The sequence below is a fragment of the Babylonia areolata genome, chromosome 18 (genome assembly GCF_041734735.1).
Source record: "Babylonia areolata isolate BAREFJ2019XMU chromosome 18, ASM4173473v1, whole genome shotgun sequence".
Taxonomy (NCBI): domain Eukaryota; kingdom Metazoa; phylum Mollusca; class Gastropoda; order Neogastropoda; family Buccinidae; genus Babylonia; species Babylonia areolata.
The window spans coordinates 39,096,176-39,118,143 of record NC_134893.1 but is presented as its reverse complement, the minus strand read 5'-3'; the positions used below and the strand labels follow the sequence as shown (position 1 = coordinate 39,118,143).

Below are 21,968 nucleotides of genomic sequence, written 5' to 3'. Positions count from 1 at the left end.
ACACACACACACACACACACACACACATATATATATATATATATATATATATATGTGTGTGTGTGTGTGTGTGTGTGTGTGTGTGTGTGTGGTCAAAGACTCATGTCACGCAACAGTCACTTCAACAAAAAAGATGTTTTCTCTCTATGTTTAATATAAAACAACACTCTTTCACACTGTTTTCATCAAGCCACACAGTACACCACTAACACACGATGTAATGTCACAAATTAAAAAAAACTTTTCAGACATATCACAATTGTATCTCCAACTACAAAACACACACACACACACACACACACACACACACACACACACGCACACACACAAATACGCACCCAAAACACACGCACACGCCCTAATAAACACATATACACACACAAGTACAAACACACAAGTACACACACACACACACACACACACACACACACACACACACACAGATAGACACACGCACACACATAAACACACACACTAAATACACATTCACTATGTCCCAGAAAGCACAGAAGATCCTTGACACGTGGAAGAGGTGATGTCTCCTGAATCAACCTGACAATACCTTTTCTCTGTCTTACTTGTCAATACTTCTTTGGAAAAAATAAATATAAGTTAAACATTCGACCCTATTACGCTCTGTGTGTGTGTGTGTGTGTGTGTGTGTGTGTGTGTGTGTGTGTGTGTGTGTGTGTGTGTGTGTGTGTGTGTGTGTGTGTGAGAGAGAGAGAGAGAGAGAGAGAGAGAGTGTGTGTGTCTGTGTTTGAGTGTGTGTGCGTTTGTGATACAATATATATAAAAAGTCCTTTCAAACTTCAAAGAAATACACAGTAAATAAATATCTTCCTTCCCGGATTGTACAATCTCATCTGTTCAACACTGCCCCGTAAAGGGATCTGTCCGCATTCAGTTCCAAAACACGATATTTACTGGAAGAGAAAGGTGTATGTATGATAGTCAGTCGTGCTCGACTACGACCATCAGCAAAGGATGTAACTGCTGTCCCGACTATCTGGGCTAGAATCATTATAATGGACAGTGTCTCGGCCAAGAAGGTTTCAGGACAGTCGGCGTTGGGATGGTTCCCAAAGGCCAACTAGCCCCTAAAGCTGCAGCACTTAGAGCCAGTGCAATTTTGCCTCCTAGTCTGAGAGTCATATCCTTCACAAAAGTACAGGCAGACCAGGGAGACACGAAGGGCGAGGTGAAGGCAGCTGGATGGATATACGTGGGTCCGCTGAGCTGAAGACAGCTCTGGTCCGACTCCGCTAGAAGAGTGATGTTGTGGCCTTGTGCTCCTCATGAGTACGTCGTATCACCGGATCACCAGAAAACCTTCCTCTCACTTCGTCCCGACGATACCCTCGGTGTGTTGAATCCCCAAGGGATAAATCTGTATCTGACGGTCACCCCGAATATTCAATCAGTTTCAGCTTCTCATAGTGTATGCGTGTAGATTTGTGTACATGTATATCAGAGTGGATTTCCTCTTCAGAATTTTGCCAGAGGAGAACACTCTCAATGCCATGGGTTCTTTTTCAGTGCACCAAGCGGGTGCTGCACAAAGGACCTCGGTTTATCGTCTCATCCGAACAACTAGTGGCTTAGTTCGATTTTCCAGTCAAACGTGGGAGAAAGGGCAAGAGCGGGATTGGAACCTAGACCCTCAAAGACAATGAACTGGGAGACGAGCATCTTAACCATATTGCCACCTTCCTCCTTGTATTCTCCAAATATTCAATATGTTTGCTGTGTCACTTCTTTTAGTATTCACTGCGTGTCACACAACACAGACACACACCACTTCCTAGCACAGCACCTGACCTACACATTGGCAGCTTTCACATCACAAACCAGCTTCACGTGCATAGAAATACCTTTCGCTGTGTTGCGGAGATGCTACACAGTGCCGGTCATTCATTTCACAGCAGGACGAGCGACTTCCGGCTCTCTTCAGGACCGATGCAGTTCTGGGTCGTTGTGCTCCACATCCTTGCTGAGCCAGTCCATTTGCAAGACGCCCGGGCCATCACCGGCCTTGACGACACAGCTTACGGTCTCCAGGTGTGCTGACTATCCACCGGCGTTTGGCCTTGCTCAGCTCCCATCGCTGAACCCGGAAGCTCCCTGTACACAGGCACCATTTGGCCTTGCACCATGATGAAACACAGAGGAATATGTGACGTAGGCACTCCTTGAGCAGCCGTTACCTGTGACATAGGTGCTCCTTGTGCAGCTGTCACGTGTGACGTAGGCACACGTGGAGTCGATGTCACGTGTGACGTAGACATTCCTTGAGTAGCCTCTGTGTATGACGGTGGTCTGCCTTGAGCACTCGGTTCAGGTATGGGCGCAGGTGGTGCAGGTGTCAAGTATGACGTGGACACCCCTTGAGCAGGCGTCGTGTGTGACGCAGCCACTCCTTGAGCAGGTGTCAAGTATGACGTAGCCACTCCTGGAGCAGGCTCCACGAATGACGTCGGTCTCCCTTGAGCAGTCGGTTCGGGCATGGGGGCAGGCGGGGCAGAGGGTACGACTGGCGAGGAAACAGTGTCGGCGTCAGCGAAACCCGGTGAGCCGGCGGCTTCTGCCGTCAGGGGCGAAGACTCCGTCACGACTGGCTCCATGGAGGTTAGAAGAGGAGAAGGTGGTTGGTCAGAGGACGCGGTGGTGACCCCGGGGTTAGCCATGGCCAAAGCCTGCAGGGTTTGCTCCGCGTGCCGCACGCGGCTGAAGCCCATGAGGACGGCACTCAGAAGGCCCAGCACGCTGCCGGAGGCCGTCAGCACCAGGCCCCAGCTGAGGCCCTGCACGTCGATGTAGAAGTAGCCGTACACCCAGTCCCTGCTCACCTTGGATGCGAAGACGATCACCCCGATGAGGCCAGCCACACCTGCCAGCAGCCACACACATCGTTCAACAGTATTTGTTCGGGAGTTTTAGTTTCCTTCACGCACAAACTCACACAAACATATATATATATATATATATATATATATATATATATATATATATATATATAAAGTGTCATCAGAGAATGATTAAATCGTTACCTCATGCATGTTTATCCGAAACATAAGTTCTTGGACAGTTTCCACGTGTTTTGTTTGTTTTTTCCAAGAAACCAAAAGATCGGGGTTTGTCGATTACAGCAGCAATAAAGAACTGCACGAACAACTGGACAAACAGAAACACGAAAAATGTACACAAGTAAAAGAAATTTGCTTCACATATTTTCTTTCTGGGGAAGATAATGAATTGCTTTATGCACGCACGCAGAAGATAAATGCGCATATTAAAGATCTTGTAATCCATGTCAGCGTTCGGTGGGTTATGGAAACAAGAACACACCCAGCATACACACACCCCCAAAACGGAGTATGGCTGTCTACGTGGCGGGACAAATAAACAAAACGGTCATACACGTAAAATATTGTTTGTCTCTCTGAGTGTGTATGTGTGCGTGACTGAAACCTGATCGAATGACACAGAAAACGAACGGTGAGCGCCCAATGGCAGCTGTCACTCAGCAGGTAGACAGCCTGTAGTGCAAATGACTCCGGGTTTGTAAAGTGCTTAGAGCTTGGTCTCGGACCGAGGATAGGCGCTGTATAAGTATCAATCTCATCATCATCATTGGTGCACGTTCTGGTTCCCTGTAAGACTGACGAGGAGGTATGTACTATGATTACGTAAAATTGAAAAAGAAAAACCCACCCTGACCCATTGTTGATTCTTTATTTCTTCTTTTTTTCCCTGTACTCGCAGATCCCATGAGGCAACTTCGTAGTTCGATCAGCTTCAATTCATTTCCACAGCTCGTAGTGAAGTTTGCCGATAAAGACTGATTCTTGCCACAGGACTGGGGGTATGATTTACACGTGCCATGACTGAACGACACGTTCAGTGGTGGACCTATAGGACATAGTCATCATTCATGCGTGGCGTGCGTTGGTAGTTGGGGGGTAATTTGGTGCCTACCTGCAGCCACACCCAGGATCTCCACAGCCTTGTTGTCTTTAGGTGGGGGGGATTTGAACACGTCCTGATACAGCTCCACAGCCACACTGAGGATGAAGCATATCAGGGCCAGTACCTCCATGCTGCGTGCCGCGTGGAACCAGGCTGTACACACACACACACACACACACACACACACACACACACACACATCTAATTACATTAATTACCTTACATATATTACACACACTTAATTACATTAACTACAGATTAAAAGAAACCTGAAACCCTACTCTCCATGCTTTTGTTAAATCACACAGCCATGATAACTATCCAAACCCCCTTTTGGTATAATTATACACATAGTTCAGTGCTTGATAACGACCAGGCAGGTGCAACATTTATATTTCTATCAATAACGGTAGAGAAACACTATTAAATTGCTAAGGATTTTTTTCTATATTCACAGCAGAACGTATGGGTATATTAATGCGACTAAATCATTTAATCAAACATCTCGTTACTATATTTCAGGTGTTATTTTGTGTCGATTCTAAATATGTATCTTATGCCATGCTCTCATGGTGACTACAGTCTTAATTTTCAAAGTGTCCAGTGTCAGAGATTCATGGGTACTGTGTCGTTGGTGGGACGTGGTGGCGGTTCACACTCTTGGGATGATGCTCCTTCAAAAGTCTGGCTCCGCGACGAAGCGATTATTGTGATCAGTAGGGGGCTTAACAAGTGGTGTCCTGCGTTATCTGAATCAGAACACTACTGAACCGGAGTAACTCGGGAGCAGTGCAGGGTATCCTCTGGTATGTGGTCTTCTGGCGACCTAACATCGATAGTACCCTAAAAATGCGGCAGAAGGGCCTGGAGAACTCGGAATGCGCAGCACAGGAGTCTTCTTTTTCTTCGTCTTCTCCTTCAACGTCACTGGGACGCCGCACACAAGAAATGTTCATCAGATTCCTCCAGGTTTGTCGGTTGTGTGTCAAAGCCTGGCTCTCCGCAGATGGGTTTCCTGTCGGTTCTGCAATGTTGTAAGTCCATCGTTTTTCTGTCTGCCCCTCCGTCACCCTGCCTCAACAGTACCTTGGATGATTGTTTCAGCAAGGCCACTGGATCAGGCTACGTGGCCATGCCAGCGGAGCTTTTTTTTTCTTAACTGATGTCAGCAGATCTTCATAAGGTCCAGTGTGTTGGCGTGCATTTGATGATGATGGATAATCCCTCTTTGGCGAACTCTTGAAAAAACATCGTGATTCTATCTCTAGACCGTTGATGGTGGTGTTGCGCTGGTCATCAACAAGGTCTTTTCGGCGTTGATTTCCTTGTCACATCTCGTCGATGTTTCATCAAGTCTTTCAACAAGCTGGGAGAGTTCTTGCTCACTACCTGCCGGACCATCGATGTTGTCTGTGAAGCGAAGATTCGTGACGGTTCTTCCTCCAGTGCTGACTGTCCCGACATGATCTTCAAGCGCGTAAATGATGATACTTCCAGGAATATGTTGAACAGCATGGGAGAAAGAAGGTAGCCCTGACAGACAGTCCAACTGAAGTAAGGAACCATTCTCCAATAACAAACTGTGGGGGTGTAGTACCACTGAAACGGTGCATATCACGGAGCAGAAAAGGAAAAGAATACAGACCACAGCACCAATGACAACAACATATGACAGATGACACACATACAAACACGAAAATATGCAATAACAGTAACAAACACCCCCACCAGTACCACCACCAACACGACCACCGACAACACCACATACACACATCAACACACACAACAACAACACACACGCTGCCACCACCACCACCACTACCAATAACAGCACAACAACATACACACACCACCACCACTACTACCATCATTAACAACAACGACAAAACATACCACCACCACCCTATCCCAGCACAACCACCACCACCACCACCAACCACAACCACCAGCCACCACACAGCACCTCCACCAACCACCACCACCGCAACCACCACCACCGCAACCACCACCACCACCACCAACAACAACAACAACTGACCAGGCCCCGTTTTCACGTCCTGGCACGGGCGGAAAGCACAGCTGACCCACAGCCCCATCTGGTCAGCCCAGGCGGGGACGGAGAAGCCCACAGCGAACATCACGGCAGCCAGGAGCAGGCCCAGGAACCCCAGCCGGAACAGATCGTGTCGGTGGAAAATTCGGCGAACAGTCGCCGGTGTCGCGGGACGATGAAACTCGTCAGAACTTGCTCTGGCCATCACCACTAAGGAGAGGGGATGACAGGCGACAGTGGCTGAGTTCTGTGTTGGCTTCCGTTGATAGTGGTGGCGGTGGTAGGACACACACACACACACACACACACACACACACATCAAAGGCATCAATGTAACTTTCATTTGGGTGCCTTCTCACTTTGGAATTTTTGCAAATGACAGGGCACGGAAGGAAGGAAGGAAGGAAGGAAGGAATTTTGTTTAATATCCCGTCACACATATCGGTGATTGAAGACATTTTGTAAAAGTATTTATGAATACATCTGAGTATTATCGGTCAGAAGGGGTGGGAGATGTGGATGAATGGAGGGTTGGGGGAAACTGGGCAAATGAGGGTAAAAATGTGAGTGAAATTTGAAAGAAAAACAAAACAAACAAACAAAAAAAAACCCCTCTAAATACAGTTACAGGAAATTACTTAAAGGACTTCGTAAAAGAGAAGTCTTGAAAAAGTGTCAAGTGATCGACATAAACATAGGCTAAAAGATTTAGACTGCCAGTTTTACCGTCACTGTATGAAGACAGTTATATTAAGCAACCCCAAGGCTTTCTTAAACTGTTTTGATTATCATTTAACAGGGCACGGATCAGCCTGCCAGAAAGGCAGCGCGGCGGAAACAGCGAAGGCTCAATCCTCCTCAAGATCCCATTAGATTTACAAGACTTTATTGAAAAAGTGTCAAGTGATCGACATAAACATAGGCTAAAAGATTTAGACTGCCAGTTTTACCGTCACTGTATGAAGACAGTTACATTAAACAACCCCAAGGCTTTCTTAAAGTGATATAACTGTCTGCCAGTCAAGACCAGTTAGAAGTTTAATTCATCGATTCCGTTTGAATGCCCTGCGAACTAAATTTTGCAAAAATATATGTCTGTGCGGAAAAGAAATCAATATCTGCCACATACTTGTCCAGTGTCCCAAAACGACACAATTGTTCTTTCAAAAAATAGCCGACCAGTTACCACCAAACACATATTTGTCCACTGGAGATGTTTTAAATAATTATTCATTACTTCAAAAAACTGAAAAATCTGAACGTTTGATTCAAAGTCCAGTTGGTATCTACCTTTGACTGGTCACGTTTTCTGTTATGATAAGCATGCTTCTTTCACTGTTACATGAATGGTTAACTCACTGTTATAATTCATGTTATCGTTCACTGATAGTACAGTCCTTCGTAGTAGCCGTCTTCGTTTTCTACTACTCACTAGTCATTCCACCACCTCTTATCAAGTACCCACGCCTCATCTCCCATGCGCACATCCCCCCCCCCCCCCCACCCCCCGAACCCTCCCACCCCCTCCTCCCTTTTTTTTCTTTTCCCTCGTCTAATATCACTAAACAGTGAAAAGTTGTTAAACACACACACACACACACACACGCACGTATGCACACGCACACACACAAAATAATCTACAGAAATCAAAACGTCGGCAAACAATAAAACATTAATGTACTGACATCTAAAACAGCGGCAGTGCAAACCATCGCCTAGTCGTCAAAACACACACACACACACGAGTCAGCTGAACCCAGCACAGGAAATCAGACTGACTCAGTGACTGACTGAAGGCGTGATGGAGCAACATGTTACGTGCAGTAGGGTGGATGATGGGAAGGGTGATATTGTGTGGCGCTTCAAACTGAATAAATAAATAAATCAGTAGATATATATTCACAAATGAATAATCAATTCATTAATTAAAAACTTTACCTCAGTTCTGAAACTGTTGCCTCGACCTCTCGAAGCGTGAGAAGGAAAAAAAAAACAATCGTCAAAGAAGCTTACAACTGATATGGCGATGCCATTCACATTCTTAACCTGCACGCTTACAGCCCAGTGCTAGACACACACACACACACACACACACACACACTATGTAAACGGCATCTCAGTTTCCCTGCCGCATTGCAGCCAACACACTCTTATCTGTTTTGGGCGCATGCTCCAAGCAGCAGACAGCGCGCTGACCCACTTTATCAAATTCACTGCCGTGCAACAAGAACAGCACGCGGGTTTAGTCCCTGGCATTTCAGGACTGACGAGCACACATGCACACTGCCGCAACCATTATCTCGGTCGCGCTACTGAGCACGCGCCCGTACACACACACACACACATACACACACCACACACAACACACACACACACACACACACACACACCACAGACACAAACACACACCACACACACACACACACACACACACACCACAACACACACACAACTTTCCATCACACACAGTGGGATGGTTGAGAACTTCAGCCTTCGCGCTTGTACTCAGTCGTGTAGTACTAAAGGTTGTTTCAAACTCCGACAATGGCTTCTGAGCGACTGGTGTGTGTGTGTGTGTGTGTGTGTGTTTGCACACGTCTGTATTTTCACTTGAGCTGAGCTGATCACAACTGACCCAGATGTTGAGACCTGAAAAACAACCTTTTGCCAACAGTCCAGGGGAAGGAACTTAGCACGAACGTTACAAAAATGCAAACTTATCTCCCTTAGATGGTGTGATTTGTACGTGCACGGGTGAGACCGCGCATTCGCGCGCGCGTTTGTTTGTAGTATGTGTCTCAGTGTGTATGTATACATGCGTGTGTGCATGCGTTCCAGAATCAGAGGAAAACTCATTTATTTCAGTTTATGCTCAATGTGGCCTCCACGATTAAACGAAACCGTTTCTTCCAAGCAGAAACTCTTTTACGAATTTCTTCTTTCGATATCTCCTCCCCTGACATAATTATCCTGTCCTTTAACACCTGCTCGGTCATTTGTCTCTCACTCCCCGATAAACTTTCTCCTTCAGAGAGTCCCATATGGCATAATCCATTGGGTTACAGTCAGGACTTTGTGGAGGCTACTCCAGATAGGCCTGGGTTACCTACTTGTGTGTGAAGGACCCCCTTTTTGCTCAGCGAAACACGTAATTGTTTCTAGGATGAAGACGTCTACAATCCGGGAGAAGATTGTCATCCAGTAACTGAATGTAGCTTTCACTATTAACCTTGGCTCTATCAGTGTCAATAAAACGAATGCTTGTTTTTCCTTTCCAGCTATGGCGTCATTGAAATTTATTGCGGGACACAGGGTGGCCTTGATCTTTGGGTACACTGTCACTTGACACACTCAGCACTGACACGTTTCCATCTGCTCCCACTTGACACACTCAGCACTGATACGTTTCCATCTGTCACTGTTCCCACTTAACACACTCAGTACTGACACGTTTCCATCTGTTCCCACTTGACACACTCAGCACTGACACGTTTCCATCTGTCACTGTTCCCACTTGACACACTCAGCACTGCCACGTTTCCATCTGTCACTGTTCCCACTTAATACACTCAGTACTGACACTTTTCCATCTGTCACTGTTCCGGCCACTTAACACACTCAGCACTGATACGTTTCCATCTGTTCCCACTTACCACACTCAGTCAGCACTGACACGTTTGCAACTGTCACTGTTCCCACTTAACACACTCAGCACTGACACGTTTCCATCTGTCACTGTTCCCACTTAACACACTCAGCACTGACACGTTTCCATCTGTCACTGTTCCCACTTACCACACTTAGTCAGCACTGACACGTTTCCATCTGTGACTGTTCCCACTTACCACACTCAGTCAGCACTGACACGTTTCCATCTGTCACTGTTCCCACTTACCACACTCAGCCAGCACTGACACGTTTCCATCTGTCACTGTTCCCACTTAATACACTCAGTACTGACACGTTTCCATCTGTGACTGTTCCCACTTACCACACTCAGTCAGCACTGACACTTTCCATCTGTCACTGTTCCCACTTACCACACTCAGTCAGCACTGACACGTTTCCATCTGTCACTGTTCCCACTTAACACACTCAGCACTGACACGTTTCCATCTGTCACTGTTCCCACTTGACACACTCAACACTGACACGTTTCCATCTGTCACTGTCCCCACAGGCTAAGGATTGTGTCTTCAACTTTGTATTCAAGACTGGAATGCCACCTGGTCGATAAATGATGGAATATATCTGTCGGTAAAATCTGTGTCAAAGCACAATGAATCAAAACAGTCATGCAAGAAAGAAGCGTCAATATAATTTGTCTTTTATTTTTTCCAATAATGCAATTAGACATGGTACACTCAACAAGTCGACCCTAACTGCATATGGTAACGCACCAAATTCGACGATCTGTAGAGCATATTTGAACAAGTGTTTCCTCTATATTCGTGACAGTCAACATTTATTTGATATTTTCCAGGAAAAAATTGCCTTGCATTTTCTAAAAAGAAAGCGAGTAGAAATTTAGCGTCCACTCAATCCAACATCTGAACTACCATAATATGACAGTGTGATTTTTTGCTCTTTGCTAGCCCATACCAAGACTTGAAGGCATTATCTGAGTGTGAGACTATAAACCAAGAGTGATCCATTTCGTGAATGCATCTGTGAATGTGTTGCTCAAGTTTCCTGGTTGACGACGGAATATATCAAGAAAGGAAGGGTCAGAGTATAAATCATATAATATGAACGAAAATTAATCTCCACAGCAGCAGCAAGCAGCAACAGCATTGTTCTTATCCTATTCTACACACACCAAGAAAACATATAAACTGCTCCAAGTTGTGTGGTTTTCTTCCCTCTTACTGTCCCTTTCGACTTTCTCTGTTTCCATACCAGTAAAGAGTTCATATCAGTCTTTGGCGTTAAAAGATTGACGGGTATTGTCGTTCAATGGATGTAGTGGCTGCCTTTGTCTAGTCTCGTTCAGTCTGACTATGCAGCAAAGCGTCCTTCTACCCCTCCACCTTGTTACCTGATCTCATTCTTCCTCGCCGTGTCCCCCTCAAAAACCGACACCATCCCACTCCCACCTTTAACCTCCCTCCCTGTGCCTACATGTCACTGACAGAACAGTATCTTGTCAAATTCCTGGATGTCAGCCGGCACACACATAGCTCCACCTTCCACTCCTATCTTCCTGCCCCAGTCCGAACAGACACCCACCCACCCACATCCAACCCTTCTGGAGTCTCACCCATTTTCGAGCGTCTCCTGAAGTATTGCGTGCTGCGTTGTTGGGTACTCCTGACAAGTTGTGGTGCTGTCACACGGATGCAGTGTTTGGTTAGATTTCGTAGTTGCTGGTAACATCTACTGATCAATAGTGAGCTGAGGTGATCGGCTGCATAAGGCAAATAAAGAGGGTGAGAGGATGTGTTATGCATGTGCAGGCTGACAGCTAACAGTTCGTCGTTCTGTCAGATTAGACTTTGTGTTGGCCCAAAGCTTGTTCGACACTTTCAGCAAACTTCAGCAAGCGTGTTGGCATTCAGTCATTGAGGACAGCTTCAGGTAAATGTCTTTTACTTTGTTAATGTGGAAGAGTTGTACAGTGTACTGGTGTCTGGCCGTCCGTCAACAACTGGGTGCAGTCTATTGATTCTTTTTATGAGTCGGTGGATCGCTTCTATGGTTGACGGCGTACAGTTCGTGGGTTGACTGGTTTTTCACAACACCTGTGACATGTTTGGCGTCTGCGTCGAGTCTATGCTCTGACCTGTGCGATCATATTTCTGTCTGTGTTTAACTGTGTCCTAAACTGATATTGCTTTTCTGCTTCTTTTCCTTTTCCTTTAAAAAAAATTTTTTTTAGAACCATCATACCCAATGTCCAACGAGAATGTAAAGCAAAATGATCTCCACTGTTATCTCTATAGTTTTTATGGTTTTGTAGAATTCTGACAAGACACTAATTTGTCGCATTTCAGGGACAATAGGTGTAATATTTCCTCCATGTTGCACATTGTTAAGTGTAGCATAATTTGCATCTGGACTAATTTGCAACGCTGATAGATATATAAACAAAACACGTTTCATTGATTATACAGTTTAGTGACATTTCATTGTTCCAAGTTCATTCCATGTTTAAGTAAGACAGGCCCAAGGGATTCTACATGAATGCAAATCACTTTCAACTTCTCTCATTTTTTCTTTAGTTATAGAACAACAAAAGGTGTCCATGCACCCCAAGTACCCCAATATCTTCAAAAGGAAAAAAATCCTCAAAATAGTAGTCATGTTAGTAGTAGCAATGGACAGTAATTAATATAGCGCATTTTACAAGAATACTGCTCAAAGCGCTTTACACCTCGTTCTCTCCCTTCCACCCTCCCCCTCCATATCCCCCCCACAGAGAAACACCTGCCGTCATACACTCGCACACAGGAAGTGTTTTGAGCAGCCACCACCCACGAAGCCCTCAAAAAGACATTTCCCTGCAACACGCACTCACGCACGAATGCACAGACACTCGCAAGCACCCTGCCACACACAAACAGCAAACGGCTTCCCCACAATCAAACGTGCATTTGGAACCAGACCATACCAGCACTGGAAAACACGTGTTTTAAAAACAAGTTTAATCTAAAAGAATCTAGCGAGACAGAATGTCGCAATTTTTTCTGTCAGTTTGAGAAGAGAAAAAGATTACCCTGTTGCTGCTTCTTTACAACAAGGATATTCAAAAGCCTGGTATCGGGAGTAGAATGAAAGTGACGAATTCCACGGGGTCAGAGAGGTAGCAAGGGCCAGAGTTTTAGAGGGCTGAGAACGCCAGTGCAGAAAGCTTGTATTCAATTCCTTTTGAAACAGGTTGCCAGTGAAAAGAGTGGAAGGGAGAAGTAACACGAAACTAAATCCAGCAGCACTGGTCTGAACTCTTTGGAGTTTGTCAAGTGAATTATTTTGAATGCCGGCAAGAACATAGTTGTAGTAATAAATCCTGGACAAAACCAAAGCACAGACTGTTTTTGTTGCTTCAATAGACATGAAATGGCGAACGGAACTTATTCTTTAGAACTCAACACGAGTTGATTTGCAAATGTTAGAAATGTGTTACTGAAAGGACAGATTGTAGTCAAGAATGACACCTAGGCTCCGCACCGACTGAGAGATAGAAATGACAGTGTTGTTTATCAGAAGAGGATGATAGTAATAAACAAGAGAGGAAAGGCCTTCAAGACTCACTTGTTACAAGTGCTGTATCCAGTAAAGAAATCATAAGGGGAAAAAAAGAGATTAAAAAGATCTTTAAGATGGGTTCTGCATTAAATATAAATAAGATTTTTTTAACACACACACACACACACACACACACACCAAAAAATAAATAAATGAAAACAGGCATGATATCGGGATTGAACTACGAATGTTCTGTTCGGAAGCGAGTACTAAAGTCTAATCCACAACGCTACGACGCATCTGACGTCACAAACCAAATTCTATATTTAAAGCCCTTTTTATTTCATGTAAAATGCATCATTGTATTCGAGGAAAAACGCTGTTTAAATCATGTTTTCTTGATAAATCTTTATTATTTAAGAAATTCTTTTAATTCGGCGGAGACGTTGACATCGCCTCAGGCACAAGTAACATGCATCTGCACAAACCACAATAAGACTCATTGAAACTGAAAGAAACGTTCGATCATATTTTTCTGTTATGCTCACTCCAGATGATTTAGAAGCCACTTTAGAATGTTCATATACAGCAAACACGTCAATGGTGTAGTTAGTGGTACTGTATGTGTTCCGTCCAGAACATGTATTTTGTTTTCTTTTTATTGTGAACAAGAAAAACGATGTCATGCCGTATTTTTACCGAACATCGCCTGCGTTCCGGCAACTGGGAAGCGGTAATATGGTGTTTTGGAATTCCGGATCGAACCTCAACGAAATGAACCATTAATGATCCGGAAATACGGCAGTTCTGAAGACTTACAACCTATTATTGGTATGGATGTTGAGATTTTTTTTCTATTATTATTTTTTTTTTAAAGGTATTGATAGACATAGTATTTTCAATGGAAATGAATTTTTTTGTGTCGAAGTTTGCCACACACACACACACACACACACACACACACACACACACACACACACGGACACGCTGACAACCAAACACCAGGTTATAACAACCCAACTGAAATGCGAGCACGCGCGTGTACACACACACACACACACACACACACACCTACACACGCATCACACACACACACGCACACACCACATCATAATTATCTGCTTGAACTCTCGTGTACACACACACACACACACACACACACACACACACACACACACACACACACACCATTCCCACCGTGAAAAAACAAAACATAAAAAAACCCTTCTCATTTATAATCTCAGACTGAGCAGAGCGTGAAGGGAACAACCATGCAGCAACCAGTTCCAGCAGCTGCACAACCCCAGCAGCAGCAGCCAGTCATGGTGCCCATGCAGCAGACAGCAGCGCCACAGCCCTACGCTGTGGTCACTCCCGCAGCTGGCAACAAAACCACTGTACGTCGCATTAGGTTCCGTCACATTTTCTTCAAGGTGGGGCTTGCGGCACTGGTGGTGGCGATGATCTTGTTCATTGTTGGCTTCTCCGCTCCCAGATGGGGCATCGCGCCGACCGACTTCGGGCTGTGGGAGAAATGTTCAGGATCCTGTTATAACTTTGTTGGAAGCGGACCTGGTCAGTGCTCCAGTCCTCCCTATCACCTCTCTTTCTCTTTCTTTCTGTCAGTCTCTGTCTATCTGTGTGTCTGTCTCTGTCAGTCTCTGCCTGTCTGTCTGTCTGTCTGTGTGTCTGTGTCTGTGTGTCTGTCTGTCTGTCTCTTTCTTTCTCTGTCAGTCTCTGCCTATCTCTGTGTGTGTGTGTGTGTGTGTGTGTGTGTGTGTGTGTGTGTGTGTGTGTGTGTGTGTGTGTGTGTGTGTGTGTTTCTTTCTCTTTCAGTCTCTATCTGTCTCTGTCTCTGTCTGTCTGTCTCTGTGTGTCTGTCTCTCTCTCTCTCTCTCTTTCTCTGTCAGTATCTGTCAGTCTGTCTGTATGTCTCTGTGTGTCTGTCTATCTGTCTCTTTCTTTCTCTTTCAGTCTCTGTCTGTCTGTCTGTCTGTCTCTCTCGCTGAAGGCTGAAAAATACTTTGTTGGTGGTTATTTTTCGGGTGGTCCAACCTGTCTCGTGGCCCGGCAACCTGGCCTGGTCGCCCCTGTATCTGCCTCGTTCAGTTTGGCCATGATATCACGTGCACTCACACTGTGAGGTTTGCACATGGCTAATGCATGTTCAGCTTTCCTCGAGTAGATCGAATACTACTATATTCATTTTCGTTTATCTGTTTTCTCCAGAAGCTTATATACTGACAATATATATATATATATATATATATATATATATATATATATATATTTCAGTGTAGAATGTAACCTGCTTGCATTATGTGTACTACATTACCTCTACAAGAGAAAAACCCCAAAGAAATTACATTAAAAAAAACACAGCCTAGAGTATGCTCTACACAGGCACACATACATACATACATGCTCGCATGCGCGGTCGCAGAATACGCACAAACACACCGTCACAAACATACACACACTCACACGAACACACACACACACACACACACACACACACACATACGCACGCACGCACCCATACACACACACTCACGCACACAAACACACACAAATATACACGCAGTTAACACCCATCTACAAGCACATAGACTACATAAAGAATTCAATTTAAACACACACACCGGCACACACACACACACACACACACACACACACACACACACACACACACACTGACACACACACACACACACACACACACACACACACACACACAAAGAGGAGGATTGGGGTTGAAGGGGTACGAGGAGACAGACAAACAGACGACTATGATGCCAAGAGACTTTGGGTATTCGCAGGAGCTTTTTTTCCCTGAAGACCTGAGAAAACGTGAAGATAGAAAAGATAGGAGAGATCCGTCGAAGAGGCGGTATCCGAATATGCCAATTTTGTACTGAAATTTGTACTGGATGGGCAACCAATGAAGCAGAAGTAAAGAGAGGGGTACTCTTGTTCAGCCATACTTATGTGTGTGGTGGACGGAGAGGCAGTGGATGCTTGCGCACGCGCGCGCGTGCGTGTGTACATTGGTTCCCTGCGTTCAACTGATGAATGCTTCTTGGGTGGGGTGCTTTATCGCTCATAACCATGAATTAGTTATACTGGTTGCGGGGCTTGTGGCACGAAGATTTCAGTCAAGGTTATAGTATGGATGACATTCAAACACACCGGCCTGGGGAAAGAGAGGGAGAGAAACAGGAGGGGGGCCGGGCGGGGTGTTCGGAGCAGAGAGAGAGAGAGAGAGTAGTCAAGCCGTGAAACATTCTTGGAACATACAAGACTCTCTCTCTCTCTCTCTCTCTCTCTCTCTCTCTCTCTGTGTGTGTGTGTGTGTGTGTGTGTGTGTGTGTGTGTGTGTGTGTGTGTTAGAACGCAGAGGAAAAAGGCAATAACTATAGACTGCCAGAAGCTATGTATTCTTGTGCCTTAATTAAATTTTCTCTCTCTCTCTCTCTCTCTCTCTCTCTCTCTCTCTCTGTGTGTGTGTGTGTGTGTGTGTGTGTGTGTGTGTGTGTGTGTGTGCAGTCGTTCGTTTATTTATTTATAATCTGTTCATTTAAGATGATCATATTAGACTGAAAATGAATTATATTATTATTATTATCATTATTATTATTATGGATTATTATCATTTCTATCATCATCATCATGATTGTTATTACTAGCTAATCAGAAATCATCATTTCTATATATTCGAATGAAAAGGGGGGCGGTTGAGGTGGATGGGAGGGGGGGGGGGTGAGGGTGACAGCGGGGACTAAGAAAGGAAGAAAGAGAGAGAGAGAGAGAGAGAGAGAGAGAGAGAGAGAGAGAGAGAGAGCAGAATGTAGAAAAGATAGAGTACAAAATGTAAAATGGAGAGGGTGAGTGTTAGTGACTAGAGAAATAAAAAACATAATATTGGAAGGGTGTGTGTGAGAGGGGGACGGGGGAAGCGGGATTAGGTAAAAAAAAAAATCAATAATCAAATATTGTATGCACCACTTCTGTAGATTATTATTTGAAAAGAGGTTGATGTGGGGGCCTACAATGAACAACCAACTGGGCTATTTAACATACAACTAGCTAACTTTAATAAAGAACATTTTGAAATATGTTTTTCAATATTTTTTTCAAAAACATTAACATTTGAAACTTGTAACTTTGCAGTCTTACGCCAACATATAGCAATGTTTTCAGCACACACTATCATCTCTAAACACACTGTAAACACTTAAACCAGGTCACAGTCTGAATAAACAGTCGGGCACTGAAGGAATTTACTATGCAAATAAAAGTCTCAAGATTTTTCACCACAGAATCCCATTACCGAACTTGAGCCACGCACACAACAGTTACATGGAGAATGCTGGTACATCGAAAACGCGCTCGCTGAGCCAGGCGTCGAGTCAGCATCGACATACATAGTCAGTCATTTATATATGTGTAAACATATATGTTAAGTGAGTCAGTCACACACACTGAAGCGAAGAACGAAACGCAGCACTCAGTCTCACACCACCTCTACCGCCGTCACCCGAGGCGAACAATTGAGCTACACAGCCTCTCCCCATTAAGAAAAATTTTCTTTGTTAAGCTTAATGCCCGCCCGTCTGTGTCCGCCCCAGTCATGATCAGACGGGTTGTAAGCCCACGATTTCTCGTTCCCCTCCCACGTTTTCTGTCAACTGCGCGAAATCGTGGGGGCTGCAGCCACGATTTCTCACAATGTGTGAGAAAGCGTGGAAAGTCCCCCCCCCCCCTTTTTTTTTTTTTTTTTTTTTTAATCAAAAATATTTCCTTTGTCATCGGAGTTGGGTTCTTGTCTAAACGAGAAACGGGGGGCGCCGACAATTCACCATCACACTTGCAAAACATTCATTCTCCATTATTTCACAAACTTAAAATTCCTTTTAGTAATACAAGTCAATTTATCATTAAAGATATTTCAAAGATGTTTCCCCTTATCCTAATGCCAATATGCATTCAGAGAAATAAAATAAAGAAAAGAACATATTTACCAGTCAGCCCAAAGTCTCGACTGAGGCCGGAACAGTTTTGATTCACAGCCATACAAGTGACTGTCATCATCCTACCTAAACGCGCTCCTCCAATCGCCAAACTAACACGCTGGCCAATCAGGATGACGAAATCTGATCCAATCACGAAATAGAAATTACAGCCACACGATGTGTCTTAACGCCATACAATTACCCACACCCAAATTAACAAACGCTTACAGTCAATAATACAGTCTCTCACTGAAACATAATTTCATGACTGTGTGTGTGTGTGTGTGTGTGTGTGTGTGTGTGTGTGTGTGTGTGTGTGTGTGTGTGTGCATACAGCCTGGCTGGACGCGGTACGCAGCATGGAGGTGCTGGCCTTGGTGTGCTTCATCCTCAGTGTGGCTGTGGAGCTGTATCAGGACGTGTTCAAATCCCCCCCACCTAAAGACAACAAGGCTGTGGAGATCCTGGGTGTGGCTGCAGGTAATTGCCGGAAGTGTGTTAAACAGTCATTCCACAATTCTTTCTCAGTGCTTATTGAGTGAAGGCAATTACAGTTCGCTACTCTTGGCAAAACGCCTTTCGAAACAGTTGGGGAAATTGAATAAACATGCAGGAATTATTACATTTGAATAAAACGAAGTGTGAATAACGGAAACAGGAAAGTGATTACACACTTTGCTTACATGCTTCAGGAAGTTCGGCACACGAGTCTGGGTGCAGCTGTGTATTGGAGGTTCGGGATGACTGGCTTGGGGGTTATGCCATTGAAACGGCGTGGATGACGGGGCAGCAAAACAATAAAAGAACATTAACAACAACAACGACAAAAACAGCAGCAGCAGCAGCAGCAATAACCAACCAAAAGGCGTCGATAGCTGAGAAAGAGCAAATAAAAGGACAAACTCATCTTCGTACTTTGACTTCAGCCATGGTCGTCATGGAAGTTATATAACGAGAACATGAAGGGAAGTGGGGGAAAGAAAAAGAAAGAAGGACAAATAAGTGCAAAGACAACAACAAAAATCACCTTTTTTCAATAACCGGTTTGATTTAAAGGCATTTGAGTCTGTCGTTCAGTTCAGAAAGACCTAGACCTTTCGCCATGGAGAAGTGGTTAGCGTCGTGGAGCGACGACTGGAAAGACGCGGGTTCAAATCCGAGCGGAGGTGTGTGTATTTTTTTCTGTCCCTGACCGGCTCCTACCCAGAGCTGAGTATGCTGTGGATTAAAAGAAGACGAGGACCACGTCGTCCAGTGTCGTCTACTTTGTGAATGCTTCTTTGGGTGTGTTGCCCAATTTTCCTGTCCAACACACTGCAAGTGTCTGTCTCTATCGGGCGTGGTTAATGCCGGGATCTCACTATGAAATGATGTATACAGTACAGCTTTGTCACGTATTCCAAAACCTAAAATGGACCTCCATAGCATCAGTATCTTCATCATCATTTTCATTTCTCACCAGTACAGAAAAAATTGTCCCAAATTGTGTGGCCTTTCTCTAATGGTGACCTCAGTTTTGATCCCCTCCCGCTACCATGATTGGGATAAGTCCTGTCAAGGTCTTCAGTGTCGGCAGATTCATAGGGGACTGTCGTTGGAGGGAAGTGGTGTTCATCGACTGAGCGATTGTTATCATTAGTTGAGGGCTAAGTAGGTGGTGTCCTAAGTACCGAAGCGAATCATGTAATTGCAGGGTCTTCTCTGTTGTGTGGTATCCTGGCGACTTGATATTGATGATTGTGTGTGGACTGCCTACGCTGGGACTGCAATAGACGAACCTGGGTGTGGTTGTTTTGGGAGGACTGAATGGGTGGCGTGGGAGTAATGCCACTGAAAGGTGCAGATGATGGGGCAGCAAAAATGAATAACGAAATATAGATAAATAGAAAATAAAATTATGATAATAATGAAAGAACAGATAAAACAAGATGAAAATGCAAATACAAGAACGAGGCATCGAGTTCACTTATACATTTAAATTTTCTACTATTTCTTTTCTTTTTATAATATCCTTTTTAGTTTAGTTTTGAATGAATGAATGGATGGATGATTGGCAGGCAGGTTTGGTTGCTTTGTGCGCTTGATTGATTGATTGATTAGTAGATTGATCAACTAATCAATTGACTGATTTGCAGGTGTGTTTGGTCTAATCGGGGTGGCGATTTTCGGGGCGAAGGTGGACGGATCGAAGCAAGTTCAGTTCTACTATCCCACATACGGGTATACCGAATACTACGTGACAGTACGTCTGGGTTGGGCCTTCGGGTTGGCGGCGGCAGGCAGCATCCTGGGCCTCCTGGGTGCCGTCCTGATTGGCTTCAGCCGCGTGCAGCACGCGGGGCAAACCCAGCAGGCTTTGGCCAACCTTGGGGTCACCACTGGTACCGCCCCTCCCTCCATCCCCATGCAGCCCATCATGACGTCAGCCACCTACGCCCCACCACCAGCTGCCGGTTACCCTTACCCCACTCCTGCTTACCCTTACCCTTACCCTGTACCCGTTGCCTCACCCGTGGCTCCGTGGTCTGCACCATTGGCAGCTACCCCAGGAGTGCCTGCGTCACAAGTTCCTGTGAGCTTCGTCCTGGTGCAGGGCCAGATGGTGCCGGTGTACCGGGAACTGCCCCCCACCGTGACCGGCAGCACGGCAGGCACTGGGCAGACCCCGGGCCCTGAGACCTCCCTAGATGGCCAGCCCAGCGACCACAGGCTCTGAACCTGTCCTGGTCGAGGGACGGACGTCGGGGCTTCTCCTGTCAGGACGTTTTATGCTTAACAAATGACTTTGCTTATTTCTTTCTGTTCGAATGTAGATATTCGCTATTCATTGCTTTGCTCCTCTAAAACGTACAATGTGCAAACGCCGCCATTATGCGTCCAATATCCGGTAGAACAGTATTTATTCCGCAATGGATAGGTTGGCTTGTGCTTGGAAGAGGAAGGAGTTGTGTCAGGATTTTTTTTTCGGTGGGGGTGGGATGGGGGGTGGGGGTGGGGGCGTGGGGGGGGGGGTAAACTGTATCATATGGGCAGGTAACCTAGTAATTCTCATTCTGTCGGTAATCTTCACGTTCCTTTCCCGTGTTCATTCTGACCCCGTCCCAATTCCAAACCCCGGTCACATAAGTTATGGTCCACACAAGGCGTCAGAATACTTTTTTCACACCACACGTTCACTCCCCCAGTTTAAAAGAGAAGAACAAAAGTCTTGATTCTCTTCTAACCAGTTATCAGTGATGTCCCCCAGTGATTTTCTTGGCTATGTATGTGAACCATCCGCAGACATTTTGACACGAAGCATTCCCTCCTTTGTCTTTTAAGGACTGAGCATTTGATAGTGGGTTGTTTTTTTTCATACAATTAGTTGTGTGTGTGTGTGTGTGTGTGTGTGTGTGTGTGTGTGTGTTTCATTATGATATGGATATGCACATTACAGTTTCCTCACCTACTCATTTTTATAATTGCCATGCAATGTTATTTCTCATCAATATTACGAGATTCAAAACATGATCGTTTCTGAATATATGTAAAAGTTTCTTGCATGTTTTATCTCTTTTTCCGCATGTTAAAGTCGCGGTTACACACACATCTTTTGATATGTGCCTAATAGTTTACTTTTATATACATCTGTTAGTATTCATATTGAAATACACCCATTCTTTCACGTGTCTATTTTGTACCTGTGCGACTATTTAACACGTTTCCAATGTAGAGCAATAAAAGGTTGAACCCACTATGTCATGTTTGTG

The 21,968-nt window shown here is 44.9% G+C and overlaps 2 protein-coding genes across 3 annotated transcripts; one reads left to right on the top strand and one right to left on the bottom strand.

Annotated features, from left to right (window-relative positions):
* Positions 1-145: 145 nt before the first annotated feature.
* On the bottom strand, positions 146-8,169 carry LOC143291976 (uncharacterized). 2 transcript variants are annotated; one of them, XM_076602128.1, is made up of 4 exons: positions 7,961-8,169; positions 6,008-6,278; positions 3,979-4,122; positions 146-2,890 (listed from the first exon to the last, which is right to left on the bottom strand). In XM_076602128.1, exons 2-4 carry the CDS (start codon positions 6,225-6,227, stop codon positions 2,049-2,051), a joined length of 1,206 nt encoding a protein of 401 aa, XP_076458243.1. In that variant the 5' UTR covers positions 6,228-6,278; positions 7,961-8,169; the 3' UTR covers positions 146-2,048. The 2 variants fall into 2 exon arrangements, with proteins under 2 accessions (XP_076458243.1, XP_076458244.1); XM_076602129.1 differs by having other exon boundaries at positions 6,008-6,269.
* A 3,110-nt stretch (positions 8,170-11,279) lies between these two features.
* On the top strand, positions 11,280-21,947 carry LOC143292752 (uncharacterized). Its single transcript, XM_076603295.1, has 4 exons — positions 11,280-11,599; positions 14,452-14,782; positions 18,556-18,699; positions 20,355-21,947. The coding sequence occupies exons 2-4, from the start codon at positions 14,479-14,481 to the stop codon at positions 20,933-20,935; spliced, it is 1,029 nt and encodes a 342-aa protein (XP_076459410.1). The 5' UTR covers positions 11,280-11,599; positions 14,452-14,478; the 3' UTR covers positions 20,936-21,947.
* Positions 21,948-21,968: the final 21 nt, after the last annotated feature.